Below are 27,038 nucleotides of genomic sequence, written 5' to 3'. Positions count from 1 at the left end.
CTACCTCATGAGGCTGTTGTAAGGAATAAATAAAAATGTAAAGTGTTTTGCTAACATTGAAACATATGAACATCAGCTAAAAAGAAAGAGAAAAGTGGTAAAGGAAGCAGCATCATTGAAGAAAGAGATGTTTCAGTTCAGGAAAAGTAGTGGAGAGCACAACGAGATACAAAAATAGAAATTTGCCCTTTGTATCCACTAACCACAAATGTTTTCATGTTAACATAAAATGATATGTTTCAGTAGGTTTTTTTCTTAAAATGTGCAAGTAAAAATCACCTTTTGGTTTACATCTGCAGCTATTAATGTGAGAAGCAGTCACATCTGCTGAAAGAGAATCTGTCTAGACTTCCCCTGCACCCCTCAACCTCAAGAAACTTTACCACAAACATCCCTCTTCTAAATGCTATTGACTGTGATGGGAAATCTCTCATTCTCCTTAAGTTCAAATGGTTAAAAGCTGTGTCTTAATATGTCCTTAAAGAGTTTCTTTGGCCCATCTTATGTCTATCACTGCTTTAGTAGCTCACAGTGCTCGTCCTTGCCTATTCTTCCAACATAATGGGTTAATCTAGCAGCGTCCCCTGCTGCTGATCAGGATTTGATGATATTCTGCAGAAGGACCTTATCAGTGATCCTATTTTTTTATTCTAAATTAAGAACATCTTGTAGGTTACAGGAAACTATTCAAGAGTCACATTCATATAAATTCACATTAGCTTACATGACTAAACAATTTCAATTTGAAACAAAATTTGATGCATTAAAATGTGTTCTTAAATTGGGGCCTGTGAATCTGTGTTTTTAAAAAACTGATAACTGCATTTCAATATAACTGATTTCCTTAGTAGTCCTATGTATTTTATTTTATGCATTTAAAAATATCATTCTGAGAAAGAGTTCACAAGTTTTACCAGACTGCCAAAGGCATCCTTGACACGCACAAAAAGTTAATAATGCCGGCTCTGAAGTCACACTTAGCATTTATCTTCCACGAGAAAAACTAACACTTTTCATGTAGTTATTCAATCCCTTCCCTTTTCATAGTCTTTCCTTTTCCACTGAAAATACTAACTGAATCTGCTCACTCTACTGAATCCCCACTGCCAAAGCCCCAGTCCAAGTTCAGAGAATATTATGCTTGGAAACCTTTTTGTCTCCCAAATTCCAGCCTACTTGCATTCTCAGTCTCATCACTTTGACTTTGCCATCTTTTTCCTCACTCCAATGGCTATCTACTTTCCATTATTTTTCAAATGAAAGTGCAATGTAACAACTGCCTTTAAATGTCTTCCATCCACTAAACATATTTACCAAGAGAGTGCAGTTTTATATTTTTAGTTCAATACTATAATACTACAATCACCATCTTGACTCCATTCCGGCCATGCATTCCATTTTTCAAAGGAAATTGGCTTACTATAAATCAACACACACAAAAAATTTCAAGCACTTACTTAACAAAGTAATTCATGGAAGTCCTATACAAGTTAACTAAAAGACGATGGTTGATCAGTCATAAAGAGACAAGGGGACTGTTTAACAGTGCCCTAAGTGACTGAATAATCCTATTTGGGATTTTAATGCTCAGGGTGCACCAGGAAGAGTCTGGAAAGGGTGCTGAACACATTGTCTTATGAGCATACCATACTTTCTGGTTCTTGCCTCTGAAGTAGTTTTGAAAAAAAAAGTTTTGCCAGAACATGTTAAACACATTAAGCCAATTTTTAAAATTAAAATTTGTGTTGAATTGTGCTGTTTTGTGCACGGAGAAATCAAGACAACTTCACCGATTCCTTCTTCCCTCCTGTGCAGCAGCAATCATTTCTGCCAATTCCTCCTACCAGGAAATCCTAAACTCTGTTACATGTCATTCTTCTTCTGATATTAGTAAGAGGGTAACAGAGCAGGAAATTAATGTTTGAGATCTAGCTGCCAGATTTTGAACAGGAAGGTTTTAATATGGTTTATATTTTTTTTATAATCAGCATACAAGTCACTTTATACTTTTAATTTTTTTTTCCTGCAGAGCCTTTGAATCTGCCCACTTCTTTGTATTCCCTCAATTAAGCCCCTTGTTCATGCCTTTTTAATTTTTAGGAAATTAAGAAAATTAGTTACTGAACTGGACAAGTCATCTGTTTTTAGCAGGTTTCGACTACTCCCACTTTTACTTTTGCTTGTTCTGCTCATGAAGGATGATCTTGTTTCACTTGGACTCCAGCCAGGTAGTGTAACCGATGTTGCTTTTGAACGTCCAGGGACATTCTCTAGTATATCTTGGCAGCCCATGAGCCGAACTTCCAAAGTACCTGTTAACATGAACATATATATTTGATAAGAACCTCAATCAGCAATGGAAATGCAAAAAAAAGTTATAATAAAAATATGAGTATTTAAAACAAGGATTTTTATGAATCAATTGTCATCTTTCTTAATAATAACTTATTAAAGTGGAGGCCACTGGTAATTCAATGAAATGAAGGAAGCAGACATGTGGGATTTATATCTTTACCATATCCTACCACACCTCAGTGACATACATTCAAATAAGCTTTTATTAAACTCCTACTATGTACAAATTATCTTTTCCCCAAAACCTTTCCCTCCTTCTAACTTTTTTTCTACTGTTATCACCAAAACTCCTAATCACTAAGGCTTGAAACATAAAACTCTGCTCTTGGCTTGACTTTCTTTCTCCCCCCTATTCAATCAGCTGACAAAGACGCATTAATTCTCTGCTCTGGTACCTCACGTCTGTAACTTACTTTGTCACTATTTTACTTAAGGCTTTTATCTCCTGGCCCAGACTACCGTAATAACCTCTTAACTAGGCTCTCTGTCTTTATTCTCAGCACTCTCCATATCAGTGTCTGTATAATCTTATCATTGCATGGGATTCCTTCATTCAAAAATTTTCAGCAGTTCCTTATGACATACCGAATAAACTTTAAAACTTTATTCTGGCATCCAAAGCCTCTCTATTAATTGTCTTTAATTATATTTCCCACCTTACTCTAGGCACCCCCTTCACATATTTTATTCTGCTTTTCTCTACATCTCATACTATCTCCCCCAAAATGGACTAGACTCCCTGTTAAAAAGTTTGCCTTTTTAAAATATTCACTTTCATTACTACCTCCATGAAGGAGACACCTCTCCACCCTCTTTCCCTATCTTTCTTCAGATGTTCTTCTACCATTTTGCTTGGATATTCTGCTTTGTACTTAGTGCGTGTTTATTTGAATTCGTTTCTCTGTATGCTCTTACAGGATAAAGACTTCTCTTTGTATTCACAGTGCTCAGAAGAGAAATTTGGACACAGAAGCCATTTAATACTTTGGAGTAAACTGAGTTAAAATGAGAAACCTCAGAAGATATATGCCAGCATTTGCCTGAATAGCCCATTATAAATCTATCCAAGGCACCGATTAAGAGTCTACTTGGTGCCACGCTCTAGGGACAGAAAGACAAGAAATGAACAAGTCCCTTCTCTCAAGAAGCTTACATTGGTTGGAGAAGAGATCCTGCAGTAGACAAAATAAACACAAAGCAATATTTTTAGGAAGGTACTAGGAGTTGGGAGAAATGACAAAGGGCCTAATGTAGAAACTAAGGATTCTAAGAGGCAGAAATGAAGAAGGAAGAAGTGCATCATTCCAGGTGTGTGGGGCAGCCTCTACAAAGGAATAGTGATGGGAGACTGTGTGTGAGGAAGGACTGGAGAACATATGAAGAGGTGTTATGTGTAAGACAGGGGGAAAAGTAGGTTGGGGATAATCTGTTAAAAGCTTTAAATGGCAAACAGAAGAGTTTCTACTTGATCCCAGAACTAAGGAAAATTCACCAGGGTTTACTGAGGCAAGGAGACCGACTGGGAGGTTATTACAGTAATCCAGGTAATAGGTGATGAGGGCCTAAACAAGGATTGTGGCTATGTGGTGGAGAGAAGGAAATATATTTGAGAGATGCTGTGGAGAGAGAATCCACAAAACTTGTCTACTGATGAGGTCAGAGGTTGCAAGCCTCCTGACTCGGACAGTAAGTATCCTACAGAGAGATAAGGAAAATTGGGAAGGGCAGTGGAGCAAAATATGAGTTTTAGATGTGTGGGTCTGAGGCACTTGTGGGACACCTAGTGAGTATTCACTAGGCAGCTGATATCCGACTGGAATTCATGAGAGAGATAAAGGCTAGAAATATAGATCTGAAAATAATGAGCGTACAGACAATAGAGACAGCTAGGTGGCGCAGTGGACAGAGAGCTGGATTTGTGGGTAAGTGGGAGATTTTGGGAAGTATGTCAAAGTTTTTAAGAAATGCAAAGAGTGGGTTTTGACAGCCTAATTACCCAGAGAATTGCTTAAGCTTCATGCTACATTTTGGGTGAGGGGCCACAGACTTAGAGCTGGAAGGGACTACAGAAAGCATTCAGTCCAATTCCCTCACTTTACTGTACAGGAAAAGGATTATGAGGAAATGACAAGTCCTAAGTAAAATTACTGAAAATATAAAATTGGTTTAATTTAAAATAAAATGAACATCTTGTGTGTTTGTGTGTGTGTGTGTGGTTTTTTTTTTGTGGCGGGGAGAATGACACTGGCAAGTTCAAATCATTCCCACTGCAAATGCTCAGCTGATTATGTAGAAGTCATCCTAGGGAAACAAAAAGACATCTGGTGACTACTTCAAGTCTAGTAGCTTATTAAATATTTTAGTAATTTTGATGTATCAGAACATGATAATGTTCAACACCTGCTTTCATTTAGGAAAAAAAAATTTAAGGGGCTTTAAGGTCTTCATTAAACATTCCAGAGTTTCTGAAATTTAAGAAGTGAGAATATCCCAACGGAAGAGTATCCCTACTTTACACCTAACGTTCACAACTTACAACATTAATTTTTAACAACAATGCAACCTTAAAAGTGAGTGTTCATGAGCAGCAGCTAGAAGAGCTACTAGCACGAGGAAATAGCTGTGCTGTTTACCTTTTATTGGGTCTGGTGGGTATCAGAGTTTGATTTTTTTTTAATATCTTGGTACGGTTGAGTAACAACATTTTCAGCTTCAAAGAAGACTGCTTATTGTGCTGCCCAACAACAAGGGTCACCCACTGGAGACAGATGCACCTGCTCTGCGGGCTCTTAACTGTGGGCAGTTCCCATTTTGAACAAGCCCAAATCTGCCTCTACAATTCCCTGCTCTGCTCTTGTCTGGCATTGTACAGCCCGGCAGAACACTGTAGCCTCCTTGCACGTGTCAGCATCCCCAGACTTCCTTGGGTCTCTTCACAACACTCACCCCTCCACGCAAGCTGCTTCCCAGTCAAACTGACACGGCAGCTATTTGTAGACTTTGTTCTGTCTTTTCCTACCTCCATCCCTGCAATGGACTCACATCACTGATCTAGAGTTGGAAGGACCTCAGAAGCCTTCTTGCCCCAAACCCTTATTTTACAGATGAGTAAACAGGTGAAGGGCATCAACAGACTTGCCCAACGTCAGAGAGAAAGTAACCAGGAGGGATTTGACCGATTTGAGAGGCAAAGCCCTTTCCCTGTCTGCAGGCTCAATTCATGAGCCACTTCTTCCATAATGCCATTCCTGACAGCCTCAGGGAAAAATGATCCCTCTTTAATTTCTCATTCCCTTTCTGCTGGATGACTCCTATGTAATTATCACACTCAAATGTTTTTATAGTTATTTATATTTATGTCTTCTCCCATTGAACTGCAAGCTCCTTGAGAGCAGAGACAAATGTTTCTCACTTTCACATCAACCATTCATATGTTTATGAAGGAATATATACACATTTAACATGTTCATACATCTGTGTCTACAGAATGCACAGCATATTTTAGGGGCAATATGAAGTTTACACAAGACATGTTCTTTGTCAAGGTGAGGCAGCACAGTGGATGGAATGGAGTCAGGAAGATCTGAATTCAAATCCGTACTCAATGGCTGGATTCAAGTTCAAATAGTCAAGTCACATGGCTTCTATTTGTCTCAGTTTCCTTATCTGTAAAATGGGGATAATAATACCTACCTTCAAGGATTAGTGTGGGGATAACATGAGTTAATATTTATAAAAGTGCTTTCCAAATGTTAAGGCACTATTATAGAAGTGATATAAAAGATACATTGGGAAAAAAGAGAGAAGAGAAGTGAGAAGGCTTCTCAGGAGGCTATTTCAATAGTCTAGGTGATTGGTAATAGGAGCTTAGACTAGTATGGGGGTAAGTGTTAAAACGGGATATATTGATAAATACTACATAGATAGCATTGACAAGCCTTAGAGACTAATTGGATGTGGGAAGTGAAGGAGAAGGACAAACCACAGCGAATAGGGCTGTAAATCCAGTAAGCATTTAGTAGATATTTGTTGAAAAGATATAGAATTGGAAGGTCACATAATCCAACTTTCTAACCCATACCCTACCCTCCTACCATTTCTACCCTCCTAAAATACCTTGGGAAGTAGTTATTTAGTCTCGGTTTGAAAATGTAAAGAAACTAAGGGATGGAAGTTTTTCACAAAAGCTAGGAAGTTATAGGGAGACAGAAATCAGACTGACATTAAAAAAAAAAAAACAACTTTCTAACAATGAATACTCCACAAGAGAGCCTAGTCTATTCATGGATAATAAATTCTTTTCTAGGTGCAGCTGGTGGTGCAGTGGATTTTTTTTTTTTACTACTACTCCTGGAGTCAGGAAGTCCTGAATTCAAATCCAGTCTCAGACACCTAGCTGTGTTACCTAGGCAAGTCATTTAACGTGTCTGTCTCAGTTTCCTCAACTCTAAAAAACATATAATAGCACCTACCTTCCAGGGTTGTTATGAGGATAAAATAAGTTAGTGTTTGTTTTTTTCTTTTTAAAAGAGGGCATTTAGCACCATGCCTGGCATATAGTAAGCATTATATAAATGCTTATTCCCTTCCCCACTCCCTTTACAGCAAGACAAAACTTTACTTTTTATAACAGATTCAAAAAATTTTAGTACTGGATGGAACCTTAGATTTATTCTGATATCACTGTTTTACAGAAGAGCAAACTGAGGGCCAGAGAATGTAACTTGCCCAAGGTCAAATAATTAGTGGCAAAACCAAGTCTACAGTTTTCAAGAGCTGGTCTGAGATCTAATCTCTGAAGCCACACAAAATAAGTCTGATTTATTCCACAATATTGCTATCATCTTGTTCCCCTTCCTCTCTCTGGGTTTTCTCTTTTCTATGCTAAATACCATGAGTTTATTCAACTATTTCCCACAACTCATGGTTCCAAGATGCCTCATCATCTGGTTACCATATAACATATGAGCTCCAGTTTGTCAGTGTCTGATAAAGTATGTAAAGTCTTTGCTTATGTCCCCCATCCATTTCACCTTCTCCACTTCAGTTTCCTTTCAACACTATATAATAGCTGTCTCCTCAAATTTCTCATAGTACTTTGGAAGTCTTTCTTACCTGTATCACACTCTGTCTTTATTCAGTAATATGTTACATTTCTTATCCCCCTCTCGTGTTAGATTATAAGCTCTCTGACATCAGGATCTGTGCCTCATTTTGTTTTTGTATCTTTAGGATATAATAATGTATTATATATAGGAGTGGCTCAAAAATATTTATTAAATTTAAATCAATAGTATTTAAAGTATAGTCTGAGTACTGTGGGGCTATATCTCTTACAAATACAATTATTAAGCATTTACTGCGTGCAGAATATTTCATTAAGCACCAGAAAAGACAAAAAATTTGGCCAAGACAGTTAAGTACTGACCTCCAGAAACTATGTCAAGTGGATATGGTCTAGGTCAGAGAGATAAGATACAAAGATAACTAAAACACCACAACATTACACTCATTAGAGAGTTCTATGCAAAAAGTTTTGTCAGGTCTAATCAAGGAAGATTTATTGATTTAGAGGAAGAGAGGGAAAATCAGGAGAGGAACAACATTTAAAATAGATAGGAACTTTACAGCTGAGGAAGGAATTGAGAACAGTTCAAACAAAGGCAGGTCAGTGTCAGAGGACTATACATAATGTCCACTTTGCACTGAATACAGAGTACGTGAAGGGTAATGAAGCTAAGACAAGTAGGGGCATGTCATAGAGCCTGAACTTTACATCAGAAGCTATAGAGAACCAAAGAATATGTTTTATCAGAAGAGTGACATGAACAGGCCTAAAGGAGAAAAATTAATTGACAGCATTAGGAAGGACAGATTGAAAAAGGGAGTGTACACAGAGGTAGAAGCTACTATACCAATCCAGTTAGGTAATGGGGACCAATACTACAGTGGTAGCAATGTAATTAGAGACGAGGCAAATGATATGAAAGATGTTGTAGAGATAGAAGCCACAACACCTGAAGGAATAATGGATAAGAAAAAGACCCTAATGAACACAGGAGATTAGGTGAATGATGATGTCACAGATATCAATAATGAAGCCAGGAGGAGGAACAAGCAAGCTTAGGATGGAAAAAAAAATGAACTTGGTTTCAAACATGTTGAGTTTGAAGTGACAGCGAAGCAATTAGGCGATGTCCAACAGGTAGTTGGAGACACAAGTCTGAAGCTCAGAAGAGAAGTCAAGACTGGAAATCAAGATTTGAGGAACAACTACACAGAGGTGATATGCACCGAGTGGAGAAGATTACAGATGGAAAGGATGAGTAAAGAAAAGAGAGATAAGGGCAGACTCTGGGAAAGAACCATATTAAGGGGTTCAGAAGAGGATGAGAAACCAGACAAAGAATGGTTAGAGAAGAGAACTGGGAGATTATGGTATTCTTAAGGTAAGAGAAGGGGGATAATCAGCAAAAGGTGGTCAATAGTATTAAAAGCTTCAGGGAAATCAAAGAAATTGAGGATTAGGGGGAAAAGGCAACTAAGGATAGGATGATTAAGGTTGCAAATAAGCTCCCAGGGACAGCAATTTCACTAGAAGACTACCAGAAGATGGCTTACAAATTAATGAGAAAAGAGAAAGAAGCTACTGAAAACATGGTTCAAAGTAACGAATTTTTCAAGTTTAGTGCTAGAGAAGAGGGATAGGATGGTAGTTTTATGGTCTATCTAATGGGTCATTGATGGGGTGTGGGCCCAAGCTGAGACCTTTGCTCTTTGCTCCAAAAAGAATTTGGCTCCCTTTTGTCTATGGGCCCCAGAAAACCCTTAAACTTTTCTCAGGTCTCAAAAGGTTCTTTATCTACTCCCCTTATCTCCCTTTGAAAGCCCTAGCCCCACCTTTTGATCTTATGCAGATGCCTTCCACTTCCCTTCGTTATCTATTCCCATTGTCTATTCAATCTCTCAGACCTTCCAATCAGAATTCTTATCAAGACCCTTTTCCCAGCCCCCTCCTCTGGCCACCCAAAGTTACTTTAGTATATATAAGTTCCACCCTGGCCCCCATTCAAATGCTGAGACTCTCTCATACCCAAAAGGCTGAGACTGTCTCATGTCCACTCCTCCTAACGAGCATCTCCTGGCCTACATGATTTATGTATAATAAACTTTTTCTCTGGCTGGAAGAAGATTTGGGTTGAATTCATTCAGAGAGGACACACGTTGCGATCTTGGGGTTCCAGCATCCTAAACCTCTAGACCTCTTCATCATGGAAAAACCTTTTTTGGACTTCTAGGAAGGAGCCAGTGGAGGGAGATTAAAAATGTATGAAAGAAGAACTAATCAGGCAAGGAAGGTCCTAGAGGTGAGAGAAAATGGAAGTGGCAACACAAAGAGAAGAATTACTATTTCTTTTGAGACCCGAGTGAAGGAAGGGGGGAAAAGGCAATGTTGCTGCTAAGTTATGAGGAATTAACAAGGACAGTTAAGGCAGTTCTCTTTGTATTACTTAAATATTCTGAGTCAAGCAGTCAGCTAGGTCATCTGCTATAATGGTGGGGTAAAGTTGGTGGTGAGAAGTAAGAAGAAAAAGCTGTAACTGTCACTGTGGAAAATGAGGAATCAATCAGGATAGGATTATTAAGTAGCTATGATGGTCCAGCCACCTCTTACCATGAATTATAAAGTATGAAATAAATTTACTGTTTATGACTTTTCTCCACCAATAATCAGTAGTCTTGGAGCAGCAATGAACTAAATATTAGGAGTTATGCAGGAATTAAGATGAAAATGATAGAAAATAGAAGCAGTGCTGGCATTGCTCCAATAGGCTCCCCTCACTCCAGTCCATGCTTTCAATCCTGGGAGAGACATCGTGCCATCCAGCCCCAGCCGAGTGGACCCTCGGCTCTCTTGATGACACCTGGGCGCATCGCACACACCACGGGGGTGGAAAAGAGAACAAATCTAGAACTCCAAAGATGGGAGGCAAGCTTAGCAAGAAGAAGAAGGTGTACAAAGTAAACGATGAGGAAGCCAAGGATAAAGACAAGAAGGCTGAAGGAGCTGGTGCCGAGGAAGAAGAAACTCCCCAGGAGAATGATGAGACCCAGACAGTGGCAGAGACCACAGATGTGAAGGAAAACAACAAAGAAGAGAAGACTGACAAAGATTCCCAGGTCACTGCTAACAAGACTGAAGATAAAGAAGCAGAGAAGGATGCAGAAGATGACAAAGAAGAGGTTCCGAAATCAGAGCCTAAGAAACCAGAGGCTGTCCCTGATGTAAAGGTGGAGTCGCAGAAGGAAACTGAGCTAGAGCAGGCTCCTGCCTCTGCCCCAGCAGCCAGTGATGCTTCTAAGACTTCAGTGCCTAGCACTGAGGTAAAGGTCTCCCAGTCTTCAGACGCCACAGCAACTAGTAAAGTAGATGACAAGAGCAAAGAGGAAGGGGAAACCAAAAAGACTGAGGCTTCCATAGTTCCTGTCACCCAAGAAACTAAAAGTGAAGTGGCTCCAGCTTCAGACTCAAAAACTAGCAGCGGCGAAGCTGGGTCTTCTTCCAAAGAGACCCCAGCAGCAGCAGAAGCCCCTAGGTCTACACCTAAGGCCCAGGAACCTGCAGCCCCAGAAGAAGAGGTTAAACCTTCTCAGGTTTTGACCGCTAATTCGGATCAAACCATAACAGCAGAAGAGTAACATGGCCTATTGAAAAAAATAATAATAATGATAATTATCACTTAAAAACAACCTGTGTGTCTCTCTCTCCTCCCCCAGCTATACTAATCTGTTTCAAATCTGAAATAATGACATGTATTGCCCCCAAAAAAGGATATCTCATCAAGGGAGGGAGGGAGAAGTTGGGGAGAGAATCCAAATAGTATTTTTTGTGGGGAAATATCTAATATATACCTTCAGTCAACTTTACAAATAAGTTCTGGATTTTAAAGATGATGTCTCAAAGTACAGTACACCTTTTGTACCTGAATTGCTGTTAGATGCACTCCACTGATATGTCAAACTCTCTTTTCTTCTGTAATACAGTTTGGGGGTGATGTATTTGATTCTGCCCACAGGGCCTGTGCCAAGGCAATCAGATCTTTATGGAAGCAATATTTTGTGTTTTTATTTCTTAATTTACAGCCTTTCTTATTTTGATATTTTTTAATGCCATGGATGAATATTAACTTTCAGACAGTTATCCACTTAGCTGTCCACATTTTTCCTCAATGCCAATCTTCCACTCTTCCTCTCTAGATATTTTTTGGAGTAACAAACATTTTCATTCTACTTAGCCTACCTAGAATGCTCATGACAAGTTAATGCACGTCCATGGTTGGGTGCACCTGTAGTTCTGTTTATTGGTCAGTGGAAATGAAAATAAAAGTCTGTGTTCACTGCAGTTCCAGTATCTCTTCCATTCTGTGTCACAGACACCAACACACCACTCATTGGAAAATGAAAAAAATACACAAAAAAACAAGGAAAAACCCAACAAAATGTACAATGGATGCACTGAAATTACATATAAGTGTAAAAATGGAGTTAACAGTAATACAGTTAAATAATGGAAAAGAAAATGACAGAAAGTGAGGAGAAACAAGGGATTCTATGGTGGTACAGCTAATGAGGGAAGTATTAAAGCATCAAACCAAACTAGATACAAAAAAGTAAAGGCAATATAGAGTGGGATGAAAGGGATGATAAAGGGGAAGAGGGTCACAATGAGTAGAAGAAAGCTAAGTGTAATACAAAGGAGGAGAAAAGACACATGGCTAAGAAGGCATGGCTAGATAGCAGAAAGGATATGCTAATGTGACAAAACAGGAAAACGATAAATGTTGGAGAAGATGTGGGAACACTGGAACATTAATGCATTGTTGGTGGAGTTGTGAACTGATCCAACTATTTTGGAGAGCAATTTGGAACTATGCCCAAAGGGCTATAAAAATGTGCATACTCTGACCCAGCAATACCATTTCTAGGGATGTATCCAAAATGGGAAAAGGACCCACATGTACAAAAATATTTATAGCAGCTCTTTCTGTGGTGGCAAAGAATTGGAAATTGAGGGGATGCCCATCAATTGGGGAATGTCTGAGCAAGCTGTGGTATGTGAATGTGATGGAATACTATTGTGCCATAAGAAATGATGAGCAAGCAGCCTTCAGAAAAACCTGGAAAGGCTCGTATGGACTGATGCTGAGTGGAGCAAGCGGAAACAAGAGAACTGTTACACAGTAACAGCCACATTGTGCAATGACTAACTTTGATAGGTTTAGCTCTTCTCAGCAATGCAAGGATCTAAGACAACTCCAAAAGACTCACAATAGAAAATGATATCCACATCCAGAAAAAGAACTATGGAGTCCGAATGCACATTGAAGCGTACTATTTGCTCTTCTATTTTATTTTTTTTGTTTCTTCTTTCTAGTGGTTCCTCCTATTGGTTCTAATTCTTCTTTACAACATGACTAATGTGAAAATGTTTTTAATAGGAATGTATATGTAGAGCCTATATCAGATTGCAAGCTGTCTTAGGGAGGGAGGAGAGGAGGGAGGGGAGAAAATTTAAAACTCGAAAGTTTATAGAAGTGAATGTTGAAAACTAAAAATAAATTAATTTAAAAAAAAAAGAATAGAAGAATGGTGGTGAAGGAATGGTTCAATAGGGGAAGAATATATTATTCTATACACATAACTCATACTGCCAAAGACTGAATTAGTTAGAAAGCTGAGCACAGACTGATGTGCTGCAAGGACATATACTTCAAAGACTCCTGAGAAAAGATTGTAGGATGGCATGGACTAACACTTTACAGAAACTGGATGCTCTTGAGAATAAAATCCTGAAGACACAAACTGAAAATAAGGTACGGAAGAAAAGGGGCAACACACTTAAAGATACTGATATGGGTATCCAAAAAGACTTACTGACAACTTAGACCGAAAAAACATGTACTGTCATATCATCTACTAAAATAAGTTCCAAATGAGTAGGTGACTTAACATGAATGGAACATCATAAACAAATTAAAGGAGCAAGGAAGAAATTACCTGTTAGATCTATGGAAAGGCAAAGAGTTCATGACTACACAAAATACAGCGAGGAATACAGGAGGAAAAACAATTTTGACTGCACAAAAAACTCTTAATTCAGCTAAAAGTAGAAGAAAAGCAGATAAATGGTGGGGGGAGAGAATCTTTGCAACAAGTCTCTCTAATTAAGGTCTCATTTCTAAGATACATAGGGAGCTGATTCAAATTTATAAGAGTAAGAACCATTCTCCAATTGACAAAAGGTCAAAGGCCACAAAGAGAAAGTTCTCCCAAGAAACCCAACTATCAACAACCATATGAAAAGGTCCTCTAAATCATTGGTAATGAGAGGGATTTAAATGAAAACAACCCTAAGGACCATCTTAAGCCCATCAGATTGGCAAAGCTGGCAAAAAAAGGAAAACGAATTCTGGAGGGCCTGAGGAAAACAGGTACGTTAATGCACTGTTGATGGAGCTGTGAACTGGTTCAACTATTCTGGAAAGCATTTTGAAACCATGCCCTTAAATTTAGTAAACTATGCATACTCTTTGACACAGTGAAACTGCTACTGGGTCTGTTCTCCTAAGAAATCAAAAAAAGAAGAAAAGGACTGATATGTTTAAAAATATTTATAGCATCTCTTTTTATGATGTCAAAGAACTGGAAACTGAGAAGGTGCCCATTAACTGGGAAATGGCTGAATAAATTATAGTGTATGAATATGATGGAATACTACTGTGCTATAATAAATGACAAAAGGGGATAGTTTCAAAGAAACTTGGGAAGACTTGTATGAACTAATACAGAATGAAACTAGCAGAACCAAGAGTCTAGTGCTATTTGGTCTGGTCTTTCTTGGTGGTCCCACCCAATCACATGGGTCCAATTATTTTTATGCAAATGATCAAAATGCCTAAAACAGAATTCATTATGCTTCATTCCAAATCTATCCCTTTTCCAGACTTCCTTTCTATTCAAAGTACTGTCATACTCAAAGGAGGAGGAAAAGAGCCCACATATGCAAAATTAATTTTAGCAGCTTTTTATTGCAGTGGTAAAGAAATGAACCCAAGGATATATAATGACTGAATAAATCACACACATGAATATAATGGAATACTATCATGCTGTAATTAATGATGAAGAAGATGGTATCAGAGAAATCTGGGGATACTTGAACTGATACAGACTGAAGTAAGCAGAAGCAAGAGAACAATTCACACAATAACAATAATAATACTGTAAAGACAAACCGTTTTGAAAGACTGTAGAACTCTGATCAATGCAGTGACCAACCATGATTCCAGAAGACTAATGATGAAGCCTGCTATCCACTTTATTTACTTTTGTAGAGACAATGGGGAAATTTGTTTTGACCACACGTCTGTAGCAAGGATTTTGTTTTTCTTTCTCAAACGAGAGTGCAGTGGGAAGGGTTGGAGGGAAAGAAAGCATGGATTTTTTTATTGATGTAAAACAAGTAATTTAAAAAATAAAAGAAACGAAAGAAAAACCAACAACCACAAAAAACATGTAGTGGAGATTGATGAAAGAGCAGATAGCCGAAAATGAATGATTAAGAGTGCTATGGTCATATAAGAAAAGTGTCAGGGAGCACTAAAATTCAGAGGAAACTGAGATTGGAAACAAATGCTAGAGACAATAAGTGAATTTCATAGCTATGCTGTAAAGGAAGATTTAAAAGAGATTAAGGCCAATAGTTCAGGGTGGACAAGAGGATAAAATTAAGAGATGGCTCAACTGCTGAACTCTAATTTTTGCTTCAGCTTTATCTATTAAGGGACACAATTACTGGAATGGGAAAAACAAACATGGCTAATAGGGAGCTGAAAATGGGGTAAGTTAGGAGTTGGTAAGAGAACCCCTAGTTATCCTCAATAACTTCAAGTTGTCAGGCCCAGGAAATTCTATGTTAGAGTACATGATATATGGATGACTACCAAACCACTGTCAGTAACTATAAAGAAATATGGAAATTAGATGTACCAAAGGAGTAAAGATGGGCAAACAGTGTCCAATTGACAAACGAAAAAGGAAGTTCTTTTAAGTCATAAATCAATGAACCTAACTTTAATTCCTGGAAAAACTCTAGAATATAATAAAGGGATGGGTTTTGTGAGCATTTAGGAAAGGAAGAAGTAATTTTCTAATCTTAAGCAAGAAAAGTATGGCATAGACATACTATATCTAGGTTTCAGGATGCCAGGTGTTAAAATCTTTCAAACTATTCTTGTGGACAAGATGGGAAGACAACATCAAAGACGAAAGCGGCCGGACTTCTGACTGAACAACTAGGACCAGGGCCATCCTGAAAATCAGCCTCTCGAGGACAGCCCAAGCAACCTGTCCTTGGTCCTGATTTTCTCAACATTTTAATTGCATCACTGAAGCTACAGACAGAATGATGATAACATTTGCAAACAACGTTAACTACAACCCACTTTAGAGAGAAGTGAAGTCCAAAGAGGGTAGCTGGTTTGTCCAAGGTCACACAAACTGTAAAAGGCAGAGCTGGGACAGAGCTCAGGTCCTCTAACTCCAAATCTAATGCTCCACCCATTTATGTACAACCCCACCTCCTTTAATAAATCTGGAATAGGCATAAAATTTAATAGAAGGCTTTCCAGAACAGAGAAAAAGGTAGCGAGGGCAAAAACACAGCACATGGGAAAGACAAAATATTTTCCTGAGACAGAATGAAGTTTCATTTCTTGGTAAATCTGCTTCCCAATATTTACTCTGATTTCAGTCATTTTTCAGAGACAATTTTCTGTAACACCATTTAGGGTTTTCTTGGCAAAGATACTGGAATAGTTTGCCATTTCCTTCTCCAGCTCATTTTGCAGACGAGGAAACTGAGGCAGAGTTAAGTGGCCTGCCTAGAGTCACACAGTGAGTATCTGAGGCCTGATTTGAACTCAGGTCGTCTTGACTCCAGGGCCAGTGCTAGATCCGCTGCATCACCTAGCTGCCCTTACTCTGATTAGAGGCAGCTAAAAGTCAGGGTGTTGGGTTCTTCAAGTTTTTAATCAGAAAACCTGACATATGATAAAATGGAACAACGGCAGCTCAAATAACCCTAGCAGTAACAGCAAATTATATAGGCTTCCATAGCTTGTTTTGTGAACTCTAATAACCTGAATAATATTTTAAATAAGTATTCTAGTAAGTAATTATTCTTAAAAAACAACTTCTCCTTTTGCAGAATCATTTTCAGATGAAGACAGGAGCAACAGTTACTTCCAAGACTCTGAATTGACATATTTGAAAATGGCTTTGTCACAGACAATTTTGGTAATCTAAATATAAATACATAATATATAAGTTACTAAAACAGTATAAAAATGGATTGAAAAAAAACCCCCACAACATTCTCAAAGCATGGCTAACCCACCCACATACCTGTTAGTGCTGCTGGTTTGGATAGTGTACTATACTGGTTTTGTGTAGATATTACGCTCTGCCGTGGACTTAGTGTTGGTGATGCAACAAGAGATAACTCCTCAATAATAATACTGCTTTTGGGATGATTTTTTGGAAGTTCATTCAGTCTTTGTTCTAATGAATACTTTAAAAGATCCAACTTTTGACTGGACTCATTAAATCTCGCTTGGGCCTTGAACAGAAAAGAAGAAGTTTCATTTTAAAATGCTTTCATTTGAATAATTACATTCTTTAAATTACTATATTAAGTTAAAACATTTAACTTGAAAAATTACTTCTGAAAGTGCTTTTCTGTCTGTTACTTTTCCCGATCCAAGTAATTTCATCACATTCTTTGCACCTTCTGCTACTGCAAACTCTATCCTAAAGTGATGCCGTAATTCTTCCATCCGAAGTTCAAGAGGACTTATCACAGGTTTTGCTAGAAGAAAAAAAAATTTAAGTAAACTTAACAGAATCAACTATTTGGATTATCTAAGAGGGTGTAGAAGAATTTTAAAAAGCAAATGAATTCTGATGAGATTAAGTCAGAAGGTAGTTATTTAAGTGGTAAGAAATAGTTATACTAATTAGATACTAAAGTAAAATGTAGGTCTTTATATTTGAGCTATACTACACATTTCATTTAAACTCTAAGGCTGAAAAATTTTTTTAGAACTAAGGATAAGCCAGTATGTCCACATGCTGTGTAACATTCCTAGATCACAATAGTTTCCACCTTTGCTTTTATCATTTAGTCGAAAAATTTCCCCTGGCAAGAAAAATAGGAAATAATGCATTCAATCTAAAATTTGGGTAAGTCTTTATTTCGGAAAAAATGAAATCTATGTATTATAAACATACCATTTCTAAATAGATTTTAAATGAAAAGTTTAAAAAGCCAAATAGCACTTTAAAAAAAATCACTCCATGTCCATACTGGCATATCCCTAGCTAAGGCTTTGACATTAGTAAGAAGATTAATAGTTCATCTCTACTCCATCACCATTATCAAAAGCCAGTTCATTGGTCTGGACTGCCTGAAGAATCTGCATCCTGATGACTTCTATTTTTGTCTTGCTGTCCTGAAGCAGCTGTTGAGCTGTGGCAAGGAGTTTTCGATCCTATTGAAAAGGAGTTTCAAAATGTAAGCCGACAAAGGAGCATCATCGCCATCATCAATAAGCATTTACTACTATGAGCCAGGCACTATGCTAAGCACTGGGAATACAAAAAGAAAGGCAAAAAGAAAATTTAATTCTTCTGAATAAATTCAAAAAGCGGTAGCAAAAACAGAGAAGTAAAAGCGAAATCATGAGAATCTTAATTGTACAACACTACAGATTTCGTTACAAAAAGAACAAAACTGCGGGGGGGAAACATTTCTACTTTGTTGAAAGTGAATAATGAGGAAAATTTAAGGAGAACCAAGTGATTCTTATTATTAAAAAGCCCAAACACAGTAACTATCACCTGTATAACACGAACTTTTACAAACTACTTCATTCATAATAATCATGTGACATAGGAAGTACAAGCATTATTTAATTTCCATTTTACAAAAGAGGAACTCTAGATTCAGATAGGCTGGGTTACCTGTTGAGAGTTACACAACTAATAAGGACTAGCATATGAACCCAACCTCAAGCGTGTTATTTTCAATACCACACATCTCATTTCAAAAAACTAAAAGTCTTCTAAAATGTGAAGTTACTTCCCTTGTCCTTAATTTGTATAAAATCTACTTCATTTTTTCTTTTCCATGATCAAGAGGGATCAGAAGTTTAAAAGTCAAATGCAATCATATAAAGTAACATATGCCAAAGTACTCTGAGATTAAGAAAAGTTTTTTTTCCCCTATCACCTTTAGGTCAATTTAAAAATTTATTTTTATTAATATTCTTTTCAAAATGTAATCTACACTTTCCACTGGATCTCTCTTATACTAAAGAAGAAAATAAGAAAAAAAGGTCCACAAAACCAAATTATTTTTGAAGTCTGATATTATATGAAGTATTTCACACCCATGGTTCCCCATCTCTGCAAAGAATCAAGGGAGGTGTTTTCTCATAGCCCTTCTTTGATGCCAAGCTTGTTCATCCTAAGTTTGTAGTACCCAGTGTTAATTGTTTTGGCGGTGTTTTCATTTACATTCAATTGATGGACAAGTCTTTGTTACCACAAAAAGTTCTGTATGAATATTTTGGTGTATAAGGGGCTCTCCTTTTTGTCATTATTCCTTGGGGCTTATGCCTAGCAGTGGAATTTCTTGGTTAAATGGTATTAACATTTTAAATACTTTGCACAATTCCAGCTACATTCCAGGATGGTGGGACCGATTCATAACTTCACCAACTTTTAGTGTGCCTGTCCCTCCAAAGTCCCTCCAACACTGTTTTGAAGTCAAATTTTAATGAAGAGGTACATTTGAAGAGTAACTCAGAATGTTACTGAGAGTATCTGGACATTTCTACTTATTTCCCTTCATATTATTAAATCTAAGGAAGATAACCATAACATGTGGCATCTGAAATTGTAGGAGCTAAGAAAAACTTTGAAGGCAAAAATAACTTGTTTAATTGTGTCTGACTCTTGGTGATCCCTTTTGGGGTGTTTTCTTGGCAAAAATACTGGAGTGGTTTGCCATTTCCTTCTCCAGCTCATTTTACAGATGAGGAAACTGAGATAAAACAGGGTTAAAGTGACTTGCCCAGGATCATACAGCTAGTAAGCTTCTGAGGTCACATTTGAACTCAGGAAGATGAGTCTTCCTGACTTCAAGCCTGGTACTCTATCCATTGAGCAACCTAGCTGTCCCAAATTGAATAGGCCCATAAACAGAAGCCCTTTCTGCAAAACTTGACAAAGTTGTGTTGATCTGTCTTAGGATATCCTGAGAGGCTTTGAATTCAGAAGATACCATATTGGGTGAGCCACTGAAAAGAAAAAATTCTATCCTGACACACTGCAGAAAAATGATTGAGAGGTCTACCCAGGAAAGCCATACAAACTGGAGATTTCAGAAGGTAAAAGAAACACTTGAAACAACAGTTTTTCAAACTAGAGGGCAAAATAAAAGAAACTATCACTATATACTTAATAGTAATGGATGATGAATTCAGGTCCGGAAGGATGAGAACCCTGGTAATTATAGGATTAAGATTAAGAAATCCTTGTAGCAAGTTAGAATGAAAGCCACAAGACAGCACACAAAAACTGCTCATTCTCCAGGTACCTCTATTATTTCCCAAAGTAGCTGATGCCACCTTGAAAAGAGCAGCATCTAATAAACCTCGTTTTTAAAGTAAGACTAGAAAATTCAATGAATGCCTGTTGAATTAGAAAGAGTATTAGATAATACCACTATACCATTTTCAATAAAGTCAGCCTACATCAATGTGACAATCAATTTTTAAAGTACAATCCCATTATGGCAAGAAAGAGAAAGCCATCAAAAGTGTAATAACTAAATACCAAACTTAGGTTAATGCCCACTGAATTCATGAGCTGTGCTTTTATTTGTAGTCTTTCCTGGTAACCTCAAACTCACATAGTCTTAATTATCACCTCTATTGAAGCAGGTAAATAGGGGAAAATCTTGCAGCAAGACTCTCTGATTAAGGCTTCCTTTTTAAGATCTATAGGAAGCTGATTCAAATGTATAAGAATGAAAAGCATTCCCCAACTGATAAATGGTCAAAGGTCACAAACAGTTCTCAGAATAAGAAATTTAAGCTATCAACAGCCATATGAAAAGATGCTCTATATCACTAATGTAACTTAATTGGAGAGATGTAAATTAAAATAACTAAGGATCCATACTACACTCATCATATCGGCAAAGCTGACAAAAATGGACTATGATGAATGCAGGAAGGGCTAGGGAAAACAACTGTTTAAAACACTGTTGGTGGAGTTGTGAACTGGGTCAGCAATTCTGAAAAGCAATTTCGGACTATGCCCCCAAAGCTAGTACCCTTTGATACAGTGACGCTGCTACTGGGTCTATTCCTCTAAGAAATCAAAAAAAGAGGAAAAAGACTGATATGTCCAAAAATATTTATAGCATCTCTTTTTAGGGTATCAAAAAATTGGAAACTGAAGAGGAAGCGCACGTCAATTGATGAATGGCTGAACAAGTTACGGTATATGAATGTGATAGAATACTACTATGCTATAAAAAATGATGAAGGGGATGTTATTGGAGAAACCTAGGAAGACTTGTATGAACTGATGCAGAGTAGAAGGAGAATAATGTATACAATAAAAATATAATATAATATATGTTGTACAATACAATATTATAGAATAACAATATTGTAAAGACAAACAATTCTGAAGAACTCAGGAACTCTGATGAACACCATGACTCCAAAGGATTCATAATGAAACAAGCCTGATACTTCCTGATAGGGAGGGGAAAGACTCAGAGTACAGAATGACATATTTTTCTGGACACAGCCAACAGAGGAAATTTATCTTGCTTGATTATACATATTTACAATAAGAGTTTTGCTTTTCTTGCTTTTTCAAGTCAGTGGGGAAGGAAAGCACACAGGGAAAGAAGGTGGATTTTCAAAGGAAAATATAGAATTCAATTTTTAAAAATGATCACCTCTATGGAGATGAGTCCCGATTCTACATATCTAATCATGTGTCTTCCAAATAGCAATTCTGGATAGAGTGCAGGCCCTGGAGACAAGATGACCCAAGTATAATCTGGCTGTGTACACTTACTAGCTTTGTGATCCTGGACAAGTCACTTAACCTCTGTTTGCCTCAATTCCTCATCTTTAAAATGAGCTGGAGAAGGAAATGGCAAACCACTCTACTATCTCTGCCAAGAAAACCCCAAATGGGGTCACCAAGAGTTGGACACAACTGAAATGACTGAATAATAACAACAACCTGCTAGACATCTCCACCAAGATATCCCAAAGGTATCTAACTCCACAGAACGCATTCTTTCTTCCTCCATCAGAACCCAGCCCTTTCCTCATTTCTGTGAAAGGTACCACCATCCTTCTGGTCACTTTGATTCACAATCTTGGTAGTTGTCCTTTCTTTCACACCTCATACGAAAAGCAAATGTGGTAGATGTTTATTTATATCACTTACCCATACCCAATCTCTTCATTAACACAGAAATCATTCAAATTCAGTCCCTCACCAGCTCCTGCAATGATTACTGAACATAATTCATACACTCATCCAGCCTCCAGTCTCCTTGTCCAATCTACTCTCCACACAGCTGCACAATTCCTATCCCTAAAGTACAGAACTGACACTTTCCTCCCACAAGAGGAGGCTTCCTTATTATCTCTAGAATAAAATACATGCTCTGCTTGTTTGGTATTTAAAGCCTTTCAAAATTTGGCTCCACCTTACCTGTGCCGATTCTCATTATATTTCAGCTTGATAGAGTTACTTGCTTTTCCTCAAATGTGGCATTCCATTATCTGCCATCTCTGTGCCACTGCATTAGTAAGCTTTGCACAACCCATTCTCTGTGCCTGGAATGCTCTCATTCTCACTAACACCTTTAGAGAATCCTGTTTCCTTCAAGACATAGTTTGGACGTCACTTCCTACAGGAATAGTTTTTGTGTCTTTCCTCATCCCTCCCCCCTTCCCCATCCCCATTCCCCTGCTTTTTACTTAGTCTGCATATATTTCATATACACTTCTCAATCAGCAAGCTCTATTAAGTATTTCCTATGTCTACGCCTTATGAGATAAAATTGTTAAGCATTTTCATAAAGATAATGGAGCAGAAGATAAGAACAGAAGGAGAACAGAACCTCATTTGATTTAAAGGGGACTTAAAAAAGGGAATGGTCTAGAATGGTCCTGTCCAACCTTTTATTTTACTTATGAAGAAGAAACTGAAGACCTGAGGGACAAATGCACACATAAAAAGTAAGGGTAAGTAGGGGTTACAGCCATTTCATTGAAGACTGGCACAATGACTGGTTTGGGGAAATATCTGAAATCCCAGCATACCTTAAGATAGCCAAATAAGAACCAATGAATTAGAAAGATGAACAGAAGAGCTCAAACAGGTAATGGGGGTGGCTAAAACTCAATTGAAGGTAAAATGTTTTCTGGATTACCTTTAGTACAAACATTATTACTCAAAAGATAGACCTCTGGTCTCACCAGCTTGATGTTCCCTTTATGCAATTATTATTTTAAAATTCTTTGGAAAGTGCTGTGTTCGACATCTCACAATTATACAATACTGCCAGAATACATGGGCCTTTGCATCTGAGGGAAATTACAGGTTCTTCAAGGAGGTTTCTAATTTCCTGAAGGCAACCCAGCCCACTCTCCTTCATTTAATTCTGTACCCCACTCACTGTTCATTTGTACTGTGTCTATCCCAGATAAAAAATGACAGACAATCTATGTGATATAGGCTGTTTCTCCAACTGACTTTCTTCCTTCACTTGGTCTTCCCTCTATGGATGGTCAGGTTATAGATCTCTTCTGGAGGCTCTTCAATCTTCTGGGACTTGATGCCACAAGCATGAAGTCATTTGAAGAGAAGCATCAGAGTAAGATCTCCCATCCTGAGGGAATTCCTCTTTAATTTGGAAGAAATCCAGAACAGGGTCCATAACAGTGCTTAACACCTTTTGTAAGTATAATGCCCTTTCTAGCACAATGCTAGTCTTAACCAGCCTTATATTTAAGACTCCTACCTGCCTCTTTTACATACTGATTTAATTTGGAGGGTCTTAACAAGTGTTTTTCTAGAATTGAGTTCTTTGTAAAAATTTTCTGCTTCTTTATAATCTGCAACTAACGTTGGTGCAAAAGTCACAATTTCTTCCACGGTAATATGTTTACAAATATTTATTATGAGTACTACAATGAGGTGACCAAATGTCACATTAAATGATGTTTCTTTTTGCCTCTGGATATATAATCAAACCCACTCCACCAACTCCTTTCCTTGCTAAGTACAGAATCTCTCTGTAAGCAATCCTTACATTTAGCTGCAATTTCCTTTTTTTCTTCTGGCTTTATTTACAGGAAAAATAAGATGGATAGGATTCTGCACCTCAGAGTATGTCCACTTTTTGGCCACTGGACAAGTTACAGTTATGAGTATCAACAGTTAATTTATCAGCAGTCTAAAAACTGTAATTATAAGGCTTTTTTTCTGCCCACAAAGTGGTACAGAAGGGACTCTTTTGTATTTTTCTTTGTTTCATGGCTTACCACGTCCAATAAATTCATCACCAGGAGACCAACTTATTGGTCGTGAGCCTTTCCATACTGGGCTAGGTAGATCCTCATGAATCTAGAACTGGCCTGAACACATATTTCATATTTTAAAACAGAACCATAAGGATAAAGATTGCCTTTCAACATTCTACTCTGTCAGAATTTCTAATGGATAGTTATCAGAAGTTCTTGAACTCCAACTTCAGAAATTAGAAACATAAGATTAATTATTTCATCTATATTTGTAAGTGGAAGACTATTTTACCTTCAAAGGGAGGCACAAGTTACAACTTGCCTATGATCACAAAATGAACTAATAGGCAAGTTAAGAATTCATCTCCCAATTTTCAATTTATTTCTCTATTCACTGAAGCATGCTGTTTGCATAAGATCATGAAATCAACAACCATAATTTTCTACAGACTTAACCATTCTAATTAAGGCTTTCTAGATCCACTTGTCTGAGATAACTCAAATACTTCTGAATTTCCCTTTTTTCAAAAGTGAACAGAATCATTTATTCAATGCTTAGGTATGATGAGTAAAAACAATTTTCAAGTACACCATTTCTGATATGGGAATACCCTCTAACGCTTATTCAGTAAAGTTATCCAACACTCTTGAGTTGAGTCCTCCTTCCCCACCCCTCCACTTTCCCCACTAGTATTAGATATTTCTATGCAGGACTGGCCTTCTTTGTTCAGATGGTTTCCTTTTCCACTATCCTATCCCAACCCTTCTCTGTGGAACCTAACACAAAGTCTTGTCCATCTATTTGCATATACTCAAAATAAAGGCATCAGAAAGAACTGGCTGTTACTACTAAAGAATGCCACAGTTCAATTCATAAAGTGAATGAAGCATGATCAAAGATATTTTATGTTTTAGATTTAAATACACTGATCTTAAAATATTGTTTGTACCACCCGAGTATGGAATTGAAAAGCTAAAGTGAGTTTTGTGAATACTCTTGATTTATTTCAAGCAATTATAGAGAATATAGTATTTTATAAATACATTATTTACCAATTTATTCAATTGTTTTTAGGATATTGAAATAAGATGCTAGGTCTGTTAGATCTATATCTTACAGTGACAGTTCTACATTAGAGTACTTCATATACTATTTAATAAGCTTACCTTTGAAGAGCCATTTGAATACATCTGTATCATATTCTCAGCTCCCTGCTTTACCTTCAGTTCTATGTCCAACTGTTTTTTTAAGGCCATCAATCTGTTATTGCTAGTAGAACTACGAGGATCACTATTTGGAGTATCTGGGGTCCTTGGGCAGTCTGCAAATTAAATGAAATGTATATATTTACTCAGAAACTAATGATCTTATGTTGTAAGATTAACATTTTTAAAGGATACAAAATCATAGTTGTTTAAATGTATCTCTGTGCCTTGTAACAGTTCTATAACTATACACAGTCTGAAGCAGATGAATTCCTGGATGATTATTTATCAGTGATGTTACAAAAAGAATTGTTGTATTCACTGAAACCTCAAATCCAATTCAACAAGCATTTATTAAACACCTATTATTTGCAAGGCTCTGCAATACATCAAAAATAAAAAAGCTGGAAAGCCACTAGAGTACCTTTATTGCTAAGAATAATATTGGCCTAGTACCATGCTCCTTATCTGATTCCATAGAGATCACAACTAAATGCTAGATAAACCAATGCGAATGTCACTTTGTGACTAGAAGTCACATAAGTATAAATAATATAGTACTTGTGAGGAGCTTAAGTTTTAGGCATCCAAAGGCTTTTTAATTTAATTTCTGTCACAGAAAGGTCTACCTACAAAAATTTCTTTCAGGGTGAATGGTGCTGCTATGTAGAGCAGTCCCAATATTGAAAAAAAAATTGGGGGGGGGTTTGGAGGATCCATTTTGAGGTACACCTTTGAGGTCCTTATTTTAAAAAAGATTCTCAGTTCTTTCTTGATATCTTGTTGAAAAAACTTGACAAATTCAGTATTATGGCTAACAAATCTTTAACAACTGCCAAGGTTTGACTTCCACTTCTGGAAGCCAAGATGGCAGAATAAGAAGTAAGTCACTCTTACCGTCCCTTATTAACCTCTGAAAGCCCAGAAAATATTGCCCCAGGAAAAACCCTGGAACAGCTGAACCAGAAGAAAGATGTGGTACAGTAGCATGGGAGCCCAGGTAGCTTGGAGGATTAATGAGAAAGGCCTCTCTTGCCCTGGGGGAAGGAGAGCAATACAGAACAGGAGGTGTCCCAGCAAGCTAGTGGAACGCCCCACCTCAGCATACCAGGAGGAGATCCTAAAACCCAGGTGGTGAAGCAGGCAAATACCAACACCAAGACCCCTGAGTGCCTCAGTGAGGGTGGGGGGAATCGGTGGAAATCAGCTCCGAAAAACCACCAGGTGCCTTGGCATTCTACAGCAACTGGGACTCCCAGGTCCTCAGCAAAACCCTGGGAAGCACTCCAAGGGGCCCCAGGAGGATAAACATCCTGCAACATTCATCTGAAAGGAGCTGAAGAAAGTGAAGGAAAGGCCCAGGTGAGCAGGCAACCTCCAGGGACCAGACTATCCAATCTTACCCCTAGAGTTTAAGCTGCCAGAACCCTACAGCCTCCAGCTGCCAGCATCAGAGGCCCCAGCACACAATACCAGTGACCAGGCCCTGGGCTCCCAACACAAGAAGCTTGGTTCAGTGCCCCCTACCCTCCGGCAGGAGAGCACAGTCTCTTTAAAAGACAGGAAATAAGCAAACGCCATGAGCAAAAAGAAACGTACAATAGATTCTTATTATGGAAACAGTGAAGATCAAGGCAGAAATTCTGAAGAGGACAACATTGTCAACAAACACACAACTGGAACCTCAAAAGGGAATATGAACTGGTCTGAAGCCCAAAAAGCCTTCTCAGAAGAGCTGAAGAAGGATTTTAAAAGTCAAATGAAAGAGGTAGAAGAAAACTTGGG

General features: G+C 37.8%; 2 protein-coding genes across 2 annotated transcripts in view; one reads left to right on the top strand and one right to left on the bottom strand.

Annotated features, from left to right (window-relative positions):
- PKN2 (protein kinase N2) overlaps nucleotides 1-27,038 on the bottom strand; it is a 176,055-nt gene that overhangs the window by 65,444 nt on the left and 83,573 nt on the right. The window contains exons 4-8 of the mRNA XM_020988764.2: nucleotides 25,215-25,369; nucleotides 17,849-17,966; nucleotides 17,139-17,284; nucleotides 16,822-17,035; nucleotides 2,127-2,312 (exon numbers count right to left, since the gene is read on the bottom strand). Coding sequence (XP_020844423.1) covers nucleotides 2,127-2,312; nucleotides 16,822-17,035; nucleotides 17,139-17,284; nucleotides 17,849-17,966; nucleotides 25,215-25,369 — 819 coding nt within the window. The remainder of the gene's footprint in view (nucleotides 1-2,126; nucleotides 2,313-16,821; nucleotides 17,036-17,138; nucleotides 17,285-17,848; nucleotides 17,967-25,214; nucleotides 25,370-27,038) is intronic.
- LOC144457846 (uncharacterized) lies at nucleotides 10,339-11,055 on the top strand. The gene has a single exon (XM_078156556.1). The coding sequence runs from the start codon at nucleotides 10,339-10,341 to the stop codon at nucleotides 11,053-11,055; it is 717 nt and encodes a 238-aa protein (XP_078012682.1).

Source organism: Phascolarctos cinereus, unplaced genomic scaffold (genome assembly GCF_003287225.1).
Source record: "Phascolarctos cinereus isolate Bilbo 61053 unplaced genomic scaffold, phaCin_HiC Scaffold_5;HRSCAF=322, whole genome shotgun sequence".
NCBI classification, from domain to species: domain Eukaryota; kingdom Metazoa; phylum Chordata; class Mammalia; order Diprotodontia; family Phascolarctidae; genus Phascolarctos; species Phascolarctos cinereus.
The sequence above is the reverse complement of the archived record's forward strand: the minus strand, read 5'-3'. Positions and strand labels throughout refer to the sequence as shown.

What these genes read in the sequence shown, in the direction of transcription:
- LOC144457846 (XM_078156556.1), top strand. Translation starts at nt 10,339, where the DNA reads ATGGGAGGCAAGCTTAGCAAGAAGAAGAAGGTGTACAAAGTAAACGAT.